At 54.2% G+C, this 13,867-nt stretch overlaps 1 protein-coding gene across 3 annotated transcripts in view; it reads left to right on the top strand.

Annotated features, from left to right (window-relative positions):
• Positions 1–13,867, top strand: part of RNF220 (ring finger protein 220) — a 238,153-nt gene that overhangs the window by 151,838 nt on the left and 72,448 nt on the right. For all 3 annotated transcript variants that reach the window (XM_067301107.1, XM_067301108.1, XM_067301109.1), the window contains one exon: positions 12,067–12,112. In XM_067301107.1, coding sequence (XP_067157208.1) covers positions 12,067–12,112 — 46 coding nt within the window. The remainder of the gene's footprint in view (positions 1–12,066; positions 12,113–13,867) is intronic.

A 13,867-nucleotide genomic window follows, 5' to 3' on the forward strand; every position in this document is an offset into this window, starting at 1 on the left:
GCCTTGGCTTTATGGGGTTTAACTCTTACAGGGCAGGACTGTTGGTATTCCTCCCGCAGAGAGAAATTACCTTGCAGCTCACCTCGGCAGAGCCCAAGCACAAAGCAGCAGAGCGCGGGAGCCCGGTGAGCGATGGCCCCGCTGCACTTTGCAGCAGGGGTGCTCTCCTCGCTGTATGTGTACAGCTCCGAGGGCAAAGGTGCTGATCCCCAGCTGAGCCGCCAAGTGCCAAAATAAGAAATAATAATAGCGACCCTCTCTGTACACCTATGCCCTGTGCCCTCAACCAGCCCGGTCCCTGCAGAATACATGAATATTCTCCGGCTCATGTACATTAAGCTTATCTATGCACTAGATGCAGGTCTCCTAACCTCACGCAATTTATATTTACCCGCTTTATACCTCATCCGTATTAAAGGCTTGCAATAAAGCACACTGAAATGTGAGGCTCTTTCTGGAGATGTCAATGGCCCCTGGCCCCAGCTCACTGCGCTTCAACTACCGACGCGTCTGCCGAGCCGGGGCCAGCGGGGAGCAGCAGGCAGGTAGATCATTAGAGCTGGCGAGAGCAGCGCCCGTAGGTGTCCCTCAGGGCAGACACACACCGGCACATGTGCGCGTGCGAATGTATCACTGCGTATGTCACTGCAGGTAAATATTATGAGCAGAGCCGGTGGTGCTCGAAGGTTAAGTTTGGCCAGGGCTTTCCTTTGAAAGCTCCTGTTCTCAGCTGCTTATAATGCTGCCGTCCTTAACCCTGCTGCACTTCCCCGCTTGGGTGTCTGCCTCCGACTGCAGTTTCATCTATGATGGATTGACCATTTCTGAAAACTGTGCTCAGGAAAAATGCGCTTTGTGTTGTGCGATGTCACATCCACCTTACAGCCAGTCTGTTGAGGAGCACACACTTTTTGGAAATGTGTCTGATACCTGGCCAAATTCTTTTCCAAGGACAGGAAAGAAGGCAGTAGGAGCTGAAGAAGGTGAACAGAGGAAGGAATGAGGGCAAGAGCAAAAGCAAGACAGGGACAGGAGCCAGGGGGATGTGCTAGCAGGGAAGGACAAGCGAAACGGCAGGTTGAGGGAGAAGGTGAGGAGGAGATCCTGGAAGGGGCAGGGCTCTACTAAGAGGGAACAGCAGGATCTGCCTCCCGAATCCTGGCATTTCAGAGGCACAAGAGTCCTCGGCTGTCAGGAGAGCAGCGAAATGACTTGGCAATGTGTCTGCCCCTCCAAAGGACCATAGGGTCTCTGAGAGCTAGCTCAGGAGATGCCAAGCTGTCTGCGGAGCCCGCCTGTGCTGACGGTTGTCAGTCTGTCCATGGTGCTTTCTGAGCCCCCAGGTGGAGTTTGGGGGGAAAAGGAATTTATTGGCCATTTAAAAAATCTTAGGAAATCACATTACAAATATTACAGTTGCTGAGTCAAGCACTTGAAGGAAAATGTGCTTTTGGATGCAGTTTGTCTAACAACATGATCCTCTGTTCCTGAAAATGCAGTGCTCTTTTTAAAAATGTATTTGGCAGGGGATATTTTTATTTCCCTGTATGCTAGAGGATTCTTCCTTGCATTACCAGCAGCAAACCTATGCTTCAGACCTGTGATTTCACTTCCCCAAAAGGATCGTGTGTGTCATTATAGCGGGGAATGGTCCAGTGGGTGGAGCGGTGAGTTGGACCATGTCAACTCTGTTGCTGCTTTTGCAGCTGAAGGACCGTCTCAGCTCCGATGGGGCTACCTACGCTCTTTCCCCTTGCTTTGGGGGTTTGTAAGCGTAGCAGATGTAGCCAGCGATATCCTCGTGCTGTGTTGTACTGTTAGCTGTGTCTGTACGACAGCATCCTGGAGCTCAGCATGTCCATGTGGACACATGTCCGATGGACGTGGCCAGATGAGTGAAGGGGAGACGATACTGCCCTCACCGTGCCCCGTGGCTGTGCAAACCCTCCCCTTCTCCACTTTCCTTCCTGTCTTTCCTCCATCCTGAATCCTGACCTTCTCTGAGCATACCCATGTTTTGAAGCCCATGCCCACCTCCTCGTCCCCGTTAGCTGTTCCCAGCCTGAGTGAGCGGTCTCATTGCTCCTTGCCACCATGCCAAGAGCAGGGAGATGCCACTGTGTGCCCAGCGTCTCAGGAGTTACACCAGAGGTGCATCAGGGAATAATTTATCTTCGATTCTTTGATTATGAAGCATTTCCTTGAACACAGAGGGCACCAGAGTCTCCTGCCTTGATGCAAATGGCAAGTGCTCCAGGCTGTTTTCCAGTGGCCTCAGAAATGCCATCAGGAAGAGGAAGCCAAATGCTGTCAGGGAAAGGAGGGCAGAGCAGGACGCAGTGGGAACACCTATTTCAAAGCAGGTGAAATGCCCAGGCAGGGGTTGAGTTTGGCTGTCAGAGCCAGCCTTGATTCTTGTCAGAGGAAAAGAGCCCGCCAAGGGCCCGCGGTGGCTCCAGCTCCTCTAGCAGCTCTCAGTGCATCTCTTCCCAGGCTTAAATCTTCTTTCGTCATCCTGCTGAAGCTTTCTCTCCCTCGTTTGCACGTGTGCTCTCTTCCTCTCGCTCTTCTTAATCATCCCTCCATTGGCAGCCAGGGTGGAAGCAGAAAGTGCTCCCTCGGTTGCTGGCACTGCGCTGAGCATCCTCATCCTGCCGGGAGAGGACTTTATCTCCCGGTTTCTTTATGCAGATGGGCACACTGGTGGCTCTCCTCGGGGAGCAGAGGGAGCTCTAGGCCCAATGGCATAAGGAATAAGCAGATGTCTGGCAATACAGTTTCGAAATTGCTTCATCTCAAAGGGATCTGCTAAGTATCGAGTTACTCCAAAAGGCCCTTGGAAGAGACCTTCTCGGGGCTGGAGCGGGTGGCTGGTCTGGAGAGGGTGGGGTGGCCGTGCTGCCAGGCTCGGCAGGATAAATAGAGTGTGTAAAACCCAAATTAGCTCTGTTGTCATGTGTCACATCAGGGTCACAGCTCTCGCCTCAGGTCTCCTCGATTTATGCCTGGGGACTTTAACACGACGGCCAGGCACTTCCCCAGGCTTCTTGTGCCATGAACAGTGTAAGTCCGTGAGCCTCTGAGTGAGTGAGATTAGAGACGCCTTTGAGCGAGAGGGTTTTTTCCTCGAAGCTCCATTGAAGTACATGCTAATTCCCTTCCTTAAAGGCAGTAGATATCTGGGAGTGCTCCAGAGAGGGCAAGGAGTCCTAGCCAACAAGTGAGGTTGCAACCAGGAAAAAGCAGGCATCGAAACCACATGGCAGCTCTCTCCTGCTCCTGAACTTCCTTCTGTCGTTCTTCTTCCCTCTTCTTTTCCACCTTCTTCTTTTTCATGATTTCTTCCCTTCCTCTCCCTCTTCTTCCCCCTCCCTCTCCCCCCCCCCCCCAGTATCAAGGCGACATCTCCAAGCCAAGTACTTTTAATTTCACCCGTGGCCCTTGCTGACACGGTGGATATGCACAGCAAGTTAAATTCCCGCCTGATCAATAAAGCAGAAGCAGTGTGTCCGACTGGTCGATATTTTTTTATCTGTCTTCAGCCCAGTCCTGCTGATGACAGCCCCCTGCGCTTCAGCAAAGGCACTCAAGGGCATCGGGCTTTGGCAACACAGCTCTTTTTTTTATTTAAATTAAAAAAACCCAGATGCCTACAAAAAAAAAAAGTTCACGGAGTTTGGCCTTTGCTTAATAACATTTTATGATTTATCTTAATTTTTAATTGAAAAAAATTTGCGAATTAATTGATTTCTGGGACTTGCCAATTAACATTGTAATTGGGTGCATGATAAATTTCGAGGGAGCATCATTTTTCTCCCTCTCCCCCTTGTCACCGAGGAGGGGAATCGCGAGGGCAGCCGCTTCCTCCCCATACACCCCCCTCTCCTTCCCCGGGTGCCGCTGCCCTCCTCCCCCCTTGCTACTGTATCTTAAAGAAGGAACAAGAAAGCTAATAAAGTCGTGTTATTAGAGTCTCACCAGAGGTGACCCCTCCAGGCATAAATCCGCTTCTGGGAGATCGTGGGGACAGGTACTATTAAGTGCCTGACAGTACTTTGCGCTGGTGGGACCGGGTACCCTCCCCCTGCGCATCCTCCCCCCCGGCCGCAGCGGCGCTGAGCTTTCGCGGCTTCCCCAAGCGCTGTCGATCCCATCACTCACCCGAGCAACTCGTGACACGTGTGCCTCTGCCCTCCCGCTAGCCCGTGCTTGCGGCTGCACGCTCTCCCCGTCCTGCACCCGCAGCGGCGCCGGCGCCCGCCTGCCCACCCGCAGCCCAGCCACTCCGCGATGGCCCCGCTGTGCCGGGACCTCGCCGGGGGTCCGGGGCGCGGGTGCCGCCACGGCCGCTTCCCGTGGCGCCTGCCTGCGCTTTGCCCTGCGGCGAAGGTCCCCCGGCTGAAGCCACGCAGCCAGGCCGGGGCCGGCATTGGGGAACGCCACTTCCCGCTGGGGGCTGGAGCGCTGACGGGGTTGCTTGCATCCGGCTCGGCGCAGGATCGGCCCCGAGCCCCCGGGAGCAGGTCCTGCCCCGGCGGCAGCAGCAGTTCCCGGAGCTGCTCAGCTTGGGACCCCAGCGCAGGGGTCCTGGGCGTCGGGATGCAGGGCACCTCTGGGTGCACCTCCGGGTGCGTGGGAAAGGGCTTCGCCTTACGCTGTCCCAGCCTGACTCCTTCCAGATTTAACTTAAACGCACAGCCTGGCACTGGAGAAACCCACCTGGAAGTGTCCGCTTCTTGGTGACCCTTGAGCAGGGCGCAGGGCCATGAAGAGGTAAATAACAGGGTCGCTTCCCCACGTGTGTGAAGAGAAGTAGACAAAGTGGCTATTGCCAAAGCGAGGAGCAAGGAAACTCCGTTTTCCCGGAGAGGAGAGGGAACCGGCCACACGCTGGAGGAGATTGAGATGCAGTGGATGGAGGGTGGAAATCTCAAGTAAAATAAACAGTGCCTTGTATCTATAGAGCTTCCCCCACCAACTTCACGTGCCTGGTATAAATTATTTTGTCGCCTGCTGAAATGCAGCTGGCTCTGGGGCGAAGCAGGCTGCCCCGTTCCCTCTCCACGGGCTCGGATGGGGCTCCGCTGTGCCGCCCGGCAGCCCCCGTGCAGGATTTGTCCCCCCGAGCCCGGGGATGTCCCGCGTGCCCCCGTGACGCACAGGCGTGTGTGCGGAGGCGAAGGCCGCCTGCCCGGGCCAGGGGCCCCAGCCTTGCCCTGGCTCAGCTGTGGCTTTCCCGACGGGCCGGGACGCCGGAGCGGCTCGGAGCAGTCCAGGGCTGCGCCTGCCGGTGTCACCGGTGGGCAGCGGTGGGGGAAAGGAGGGTAATTTATGAGGAGAGGAGTCTGTTTATTATCTAGCAAATGTGGTGCTGCTGATACTGTGGATTTATCCTCTTTCATCCCCCTCTGATTTGTGTCCCTGCCCCTCGCTGTGGCAGATTAATCATGGACAGAAAGGGAAGCGAGCACCCTCCAGCTTCCTCCCACGTGCTCAGAGGGTGGCAATAGCAGCAGCCCCGGGCCCTTTCTCCGCTGCTGCTCCAGTGGAGAGAGCGTACGAAATACAGCTGCCCGCCCCGCTTGAAGGTGCCCCGTTCGTCTCTTCCCCTCGCAAACTCGGACCCCAAGCGGAGCAAGTCACCCACCAGCTGGCTGCTGCCCATGGTCTGTGGATGAGAGTATTTCTCATGGGTCAGAGTTTTGGGGGTAGCACAGCGGGCAAGGAAATTTGTGCATGACCTCACTCATGTAGTGCCCTTGCAGTGCCGTGAACACTCCTTGACGTGCCTTCAGCTTCCTGATACCCAAAACCGATTCACTAGCTCCAGGGCATGGGTTTGTAGCTAACGTGTTGGGCTGGGGTTTGGGACCTCGGAGGTCAAGGCTTTCCTCTGCTGCTGACTCCCCTTGCAGCCTTGGGCATGCTGGGCTGGCTGCGTGCCTCACTTTTCCATCTGTGAAATGGGGCTAGGGAGAAATCCTGTAGAGAGAGGAAGGCATCGGAGCCTCTGCTGGGAGGCGGAGCAGCGGCAGCCCTGCGTAAAGCACTGCTGCATGGAGAAACCCAGCATTTGGAAGGGATGCATGAAGAAAAGAGGGGTGAGAAATAAATCTTCGGTCAGTTATTTTCCCTTAAGCAACGCATGCCTTCTGTGGAGCCTTTTCTGAACTGCCATGTGAGCTGCGAATAATTAAACAGTCATTACCGCCGCGGTAGCAAAGAGCCCCCCAGATCAATCTAATACATGACCTTTCCCTCCGACTTTTTATTTTTCCAACCACCTCCTTTGCAAACAGTGGGAAAGAAATGAGATGTCCCTCCTACCCAAGCCTCCTGCTTTGCCCCCCACACATGAACCATCATATCCTCAGCCAGACCCTGCAGCAGCCCATCGGCTCCCCGAGCAGAGGCTCCTTGCGAAGGCACAGGTCCACCACCCCGTGCTCTGCCCCGGGTCACCCTGGGATGGATAAAAGGAGAGTTCAGCAGGGAAGGAAGAGCTGCGGGTGTCAACGTGACAGAGCAAATGGGGGATTTTACTGTGGTCAGGTCACTCACTCGCAGCGGTTTATGATCCTGCTGCATCTCTACCGCAGCTTCATTTATTTCGGGGAGCAGGGAGGTGGGCAGCTGCCCTGTGGGGTCAGGCTTGCCACCGCTGCCCGCACGTTGGCTACTGAGGTCTCACAGATATTGGCTGGGCGAGCATTTGGGAGACGCAGGTGGGACTGTAGGTGCAGAGCGTTTCTAGGCCTGGCTCCAGGGCCTTTGGCAATTCTCGCTGTCACCCCGTCCCTTTCCCCATCGGCTGCAGAAGGTCTCTTAACCGGAGTGGGGAGCAGGTGCCGTTAGAAGAGCCATGGCAGGTTAAAAATCACAGCATGCTTTCCCTGACAGTATAGATCATGTTCGGCAGCTCCAGGGAGCTGTCACCTGCGGCTAGGTGAGGATTTGGCCCCATGTAGTTTAAAAAGAAAATAATCAAACTCTCATTTCCTTATTTAGGTTTCAAGTGACACTTCCACTTATTTAAACTGGCGTTCACAAAAATCCAATTCCCTCTCTACCCTGCTACTGCTTATTTACTCCTGGTGTTTCCTTCCGCGCCGCTCTGCAGGCTGCCCGGTCCGTCCCGCCGCGCAGGCTGCTCCATCGCTGCCGGTGCTCCTGCCCTGCGGCCGAGCACGAGCCGCGCGTCCTGCAGCTAAAAACAAATTGTTTCCACTGGATATTCTTACGGAAAAATATCAGCTGGCTGCAGCTCGTAGCTACCTCTCAGCTTCGCAGGATCTCACGCGGGAGCTGAACGCGCTCAGGCTGGTGCCTGTCAATCCGAAGGGCGGATGAGATTGTTTCATGAAAGAGTCGCAGAGCTGAAAAGCACCAGCTGCGTGGCAGTGGCAGCCGTGGGTGTTGTCAGCCCTCTTACCACCTCTTTAAACCTCTTCTCGCTGCAATGTCATTAAGGGATGAGCACAAACAACTGTAACTACCCGAGCTCAAGGAACTTCTTCTCTTGCAGCAGTTATTAATTACATGTTAGGAGTGGTGCCGGGGGTCCAGCTGCTGTGCCAGGTCCCGAGCTCAGCCCTTCCTTGACAGATGCTCCTCATAAGCCCTAACCTGCTTTGGGTGGGGGCTCTTTGGAGAGCTCATTTGAACGTGCTCGACGAGGGCCAGCAGCTGCAGGATCTGGTGGCTGGAGCGGGCTGAAGCACAGCGTGGGGCGGCTTCTGGCCGTGCTGTGGCTTCTCTGAGGCTTCGGGCAGGTTCTGTCACTGCTCTGGGCCTTCATTTCCCCTCCTGAGCACGTCCCTCTCTGTTGCCTTATGTTAGCAAACATTCAGGCTGTAGCTACAATTGCAACAGAGTTTTCTAAGCCTTGTTCCCAGGCACTGTCAGGCAGCATGTGCAGTGCCACGCGCGGAGGGAAGGAAAGCTGGCCGCTGTTTTCCTGGGGTGGCAGCCTCATGTTGCGCCTTCTGGCTGAGCTGGGAATTGAACCCACAGTTTCCCAGTCGGGGCTCTTTCTTGCATGTGTTGCTTAAATCTCGCTTGCCCCCAGCCCGCTGTTCCCACCCAGAGCGATGCTGCTGGTCCCCAGCTCCGGCCGGGGGGACAAGCTGTTCCTGCCCGAAGGTCTCCAGCACTGCTCCAGGGACCAAAACTTTGCACTTTTCACCATTTCCAGAGGGCAACCAACAAAACCCTGGAACCGAAGCCCCTTCCTGTTAGACTCGTCATACCCCTATGGCCTGATCACGGCACAGCAAGGTCCCAAGTTCAGTGACAAGTGTCCAAGGACAGAGGCTGCAGCTTCACTTCATGAGGGTGGCAACAGGGCTGCTTCCAGCATCTTGCTTTTTTTTTTTTCTCTCTCTCTATGGCAAGCACACCCTGAAAGGCAAGGGCCATAAAAATTAAATAAAAATCTAAAGGTCACTGTGTGTAACAGCATCCCTGGTGGGGTGGAGAAACCCCAAGACTGTGGGGAAGGAGAGCACATATTCAGCATGGCGAGCTGCCCTTTGCCCTTTGGGACATCACGAATGACATGTGGGGTCTGAACAGCCTCCTGGGGATCCCACGGGGAGACACCAGGGGATTCCTCCTTGCATCTGGGGATGCTCCTAAACAAGTCCCTGCCTGCTTTTAAAAGGCGTCTGCATGTCCGTGTGCTATAGCATGGCTATTGCTTTAATTGTGGAAGGCTTTGCTGTGGGTAAACGTTTCTATTAAAGCCGGCGTGCACTAATGAACTGGAGCGATGGGTCACAGGTGAGCTGGCGAGGGGGCGCCCAAGAAAGCGGATTAGCGAGGAAGCATCCACTTACCTCTTGGAAATGCAAAGCCACCGGGAGAGAGAACGAGGCTCCCCAGATCCCTGAGCCTTTCCAGGATGTTTCCTTTCTTATTTGATAGTTTGAGGGGGTTTTGCCTAAAAGGGAAAGAAGTTGTTTTGCTGTAATGAACTAGATAAACAATTCCCCAAATAGATTAAAACTAACTGTAACTTATAAAAGCGGGTAGTAATTATATTTTATTAGCTAGCAAAACACCATTTTTTTATTTCGAAGGATAATTCTGTGTAAATCACCTTAATTAGAAGTGTCAGACGAGCCTGTGAATATCGTACTTAGTAACTAATTTCCTATGTACAGGTTATAATTTAAAACACATGGATCACTCGCCGAGTGGAAATATGCTAGCCATGAAATAATGTGGGGAGTGTTGGGGTTATTACTATGTAAATGTGTAATCATTTCAGACCACTGCAGACTGGCTTGGTGATTAAAGAGAATTCCAAGGTCTCCAAAGATTGTGCTCTCTGCAAGGGCCTAGAGCGAAAAACTTTAAAAGGCACCGAAAAGTGTTTGAACTTTAAAGGTCTTGATTTCCCTTTTACCATTTTTAATTTGTCTGCAGTGTTTATGGAATGGAAGGTTTCTCTTCGCTGATGGCCTTTCGATTCGGAGGCCGTTCCCAGCTCCCCTGAACAGTCGGCTGCCCGGGAGCGCGCTGCCTCCTGCGGGGCCGAGCAGCGGCACGGCGGGCTGCGACGTCTGTAGTTCAGGTGGCTATTTAGCAGGACGGAGGAAAGCAGCCAGACTGAATTAGTCCAGGGCCTCTGTAGCCCGGGACCTGTCTCCAGCAGTGGTCTGAACCAGATGCTCTGGAGGAAGGTGCAAGAAACCCAGTGGTAGCGATCCAAGCGATCAACTGCGCTCGGGGCCAAACACCCTTGAGTGACCCAGTGTCTTGGATGACCAGGGCTTGCGCCTGCTCCCAACCTCTCTCTGGAAATAAATAAAAACCAAATGACTGCTAATGGAATGGGGCTAAATTGCAGGGAGGGGAGGGGTTCCTTAATCATCCTCCCAATGAAGCATAGACACTCCCAAATTATTTAAGTCAATCCCCTTCACTGTCACTCGTTCCCAATGGCAGAAGCTTTGCCTTTTGGCTGATTAGAGAAACGCTCATACTGAAAACACCAGTTTCCTGGCACCAAAAGCATTTCTGGGAGGAATTAATGAGATTCTTCCTCTTTCCCGTGAAAAGGAACAATTTTAAACACCTTTAACAAGAAAAGGGAGGAAATGAGCTGGGTTTTTTTAACCCGGTGTTTGGATTATAAACGAAAAAAGTTGTTTCACACTTCAGGTCACTCAGAAAGTCAAGATAGTGCTGGAAATTGTGGGGGGGGGGGGGGGGAACCCTGCTGCTTGCAAAGGGGCAGACGTGCGCTGCAGGGAGGCGCGTGGCCCAGATCCCCCGAGCGAGCAAGCACCCGGCAGCGCGTCCCCGTGCCCGGCAGCAGAGATCCCAGCTGGCGGCGGCGGCCGGCGCGTCCCTCCTGCCGAACGCTGCTGCCGCCGGGCAGCGGTGGCCGAGCGGGAGCCGATGCCCGAGGAGCGCAGCGGCGCTTGCTCGTGCTGATCGAAGCGCCCCGGGAACCGCAGCCGCTCGGCCGAGGATTAGCGCTAAAAGTGCCTCGGCGACTCCGGGGCCGGGAGCGGGGCTCTAGCAAGCCCTCGATCTCCGGCGTTTGGGGTGACCTGATTGACGGGTAACTGCTTGTCGCAGCCCGTTTGGGGGCCGGGGGGCGAGGTCAGTGGGACTGGGAGAGGAGGGGGGCTGTAGCCCCAGGAGAAAACACCTTCCTCCATCCCTTCTCATTTCATAACACCCAGCCATCTGCCAAATCAAGGCAGATTAAAGCCAGCCAAATTCAATTTCTCCCCGCTGCCACTGCAGCTCGGCATCTGGGGCTAAAGTGTCCCCGACAAAGCGAACATGACAGGCACATTGCTTTTTTGTCACATCTAGTACCATGTTGATCTTCTAAAAGTCTCATAAAAATTTATTGATGTCTCCCATATTGCTGTGATTGAGAAGAAAGGAGCATGTGTGTGCGGATCCGTGAGCGTGCGCGCGCGCGCGGGGGGGGGGTGCGTGTGCCTGTGTATGTTAATGTTTCTGAAGTAGATCTGATTTGATATGTCTTGTTCTATTGTCAGCATCTGTTTAGCGAGGCTTTTTAATACTTTCTGGCTGCCGATCACTCATCCTTAGCCTGGGATGCAGGCTTGCATACAAATTTTGTTATTAAACACAATTCCATCCCCCCCCTTCCCCAACCTCCGCCTCCAGCCGCTAACCTCCCCCTCCGCCCACCCATCCATCATCTCCCCGGGGCGATGGGGAGAGGGGAGCCAGCCGCCCCACCACCGCGCACTTACAAGCACAGGCAACCGGGGTTGCCAACATATTTCAAGATCCTTTTTGCCTGCTGCAGGTGCTTTGCATTGACAAATCGAATCACGGGGAAATAATTTATTTCCTAATGCTGTTTGCAGCATGTTAGCAGGAGAATTTACATGAGAGAGATTACTTTAATAACCAAAAAATTACAGTGCAGGCCTCCCCGCCATGTCGGCTTTGATATGTAATTGTTTCAAGTTTAACCTGTCTGGAGGGGGGAAGGTGTTATTAAATCTATAGCATCTCCCGCTGGCGAGGGCAGGCGAGGAGGAGCACCGTGACGGGGACCTCCTTCCCTGCTAAATGGGGAACAAGCTGAATTAACAAATCACTCCAGCCTCCGGCAGAGCTGCTGCCTCCACTGCGTGGCTGGAGCAGAGGGGATCTTCTTTCCCGTGCTTTTTACAGGGGTTTAATTTCCCTCTCTTTCCTTTCCCCCTTTTTTATGGTGCCTGGTCCTACGTCGGGCTCACCACCCACCATTCCCCTCTCCTTGGCTTTCTTCCCAGCGCCCCGCGGGCAGGATCCCTGCTTTCCCTGGGGAGCGGAAGAGTTGGGATTTGACTCGTGCCAGCTACCTGCCAGCGACAGTGTCTGGGTTTGAGTGGTTCCACTTTTAGGACCATTTTATTCCAACCTAGGCTTGACAAATAGGTTGTTCTGCCTCCTTCCTGTGTCCCCCCGACCAGGGCAAGGGGGAGCTGCGCTCGCTGCCGTTTAACCTCCATTACTTCTCCCCTGTCCTTGCCCGCCACAGCGATTTTATGACTCTGACCCCGTTCTCTTCTCTCTTGGCAGTAAGAACTCCATCCTGAAGGATGCCATGGCAGCGGGTACCCCCAAGGTAAGTGAGCAACACTCGGCACACCTTCCCCCAAGAGGGATGCTGTTTACACCCCCTTGCCCTCCCAGCCCGCTCCGTGTCCTGCTACTTGGTGTTCCCCAGGAACCGGCCCTCCCTGGGCTGCCCCACAAAGGGCTGCACTTCAGGGTCTGCCCAGAGCAGGGGGAAGCTGCCCCCATTCCCCCACTGGGCTGCAGTGGCCGAGTCCCCGCATGGGCTCTGCCCTTCCCCGTACAGCTGAGGGATCGTGGGCTGAAGGACCCGGCAGGCTCCGGGACTCCAGATTGTGTCTAATGACAGCTAATGAGAGTTGATCGCATGCACACTGAGCTCAGACTGTAAAATCGTTTGCGGGAGTTACTGGAGCCAAAGCCATATGCCAGCGTTGGAAGAGGGGCGCAGGACTGCTGCAAGGGGGGCAAAGCGCACCAGAAAGGAGCCCCCCGTGTGTGCCCAAATAGCAAGAAGACCCTGCCTCAGCTGGATCCCCCTCCCCAACACCCACCTCCCATCCCTTGGCTCTGAAAGTCCTGCTCACCATGTACAAAATGTATAAAGCATCACAGCGTCACTGCAAAGAGCATCATTTGCTAATTAGTGTTGCTGTTAGCTGGTCGTTAGACATGGCAGGGGGAAGGACCAGAACCTGGACAGGCAAATGAGTGGCAGGGAGCTGGGCATTGGACCACTTTGGAAAACAGAGCGAGCGGTGGCAAGTAGTGCTCCCCAAGGTGGGTAAGGCAGGGAGCCCAGGCTCTCCTACCCATCTGCTTATGACAGCCACACAGTCCAAGCCAGCTCCTGCCTAGGGAGGCCACTTGCATCACTGAGCTCGCCCAGCCCAGGAGGGGCAGGGGAGCTCTCATAGGAGCCGTCTTTCTGCTGGTTTTAATAATATAAACTTCAGGTCTTGATTTCCTTTTTTTTCTGGAAGCTTGGGCAGGTTTGGGAGCACCTGGAATGTGACATTAGAAACAGAGGCTGAAATTTCAGCTCTAGGTTTCCCCTTTGGGGTTCAGTGACTGTCTTGCAACCACATAAACACCTTGTCTGACCCACACGGTGAGGGGCAGGGGAGCCACAGTGCTGCCTCATGGTCCCAGCTGTCAGTGATGCCCACTGAATAAATCCAACAATTTCCCAAGCCATCAAAGAGAAAATACAGTTCACAGTGATACCACCTAGTGCTTCGCACCTTTGGCACACCCTTCTCATGCATGACTGCCCCTCTCCCCCATGACACTGGCCCAGGGGAGACAGATAAGCGAGCAGAGACCTGACTTTGCTGGAGCAGAAGGGAGTCGCTGGTAGGACCAGGCTGGCAGTCCTGAGTTCCTGGCTTGTGTGTTGGGAGCGATGGGCCACTGTCCCAGCATCTTGCAGGTAAATTGGGCGCTGCTGTTTCCCTCATGAAAAACAAGCAGTGCAAAAAACAATCCCCAAACCCAACCATCACTGAAAAGCCACAGCCCGTAAAGCTGCCTTTAGATGTCTCGAAGGAGCTGGAAAGGGCACCTGCAAAATGAAAGCACCTAGATTTTGCACGCTTCCCTTTCACTTGTTGTCAGGTCTGAGTGTAGATAACTCAACAGTCCCAAATACAGCGCCTGAGAGGGAGAAGGAAGGTTAGGAAGACAGATTAGCTGTTTGGAGGGAAATACACCAAGTGACTGACAGACACCAGATAAAGAAGAAGGTCCATCTCTCGGCAGGGCTGGGCTTTTGAAGTTTCCATTGACAAAGAATCCCATTTGC

Source organism: Apteryx mantelli, chromosome 8, assembly GCF_036417845.1.
Source record: "Apteryx mantelli isolate bAptMan1 chromosome 8, bAptMan1.hap1, whole genome shotgun sequence".
Lineage (NCBI taxonomy): Eukaryota > Metazoa > Chordata > Aves > Apterygiformes > Apterygidae > Apteryx > Apteryx mantelli.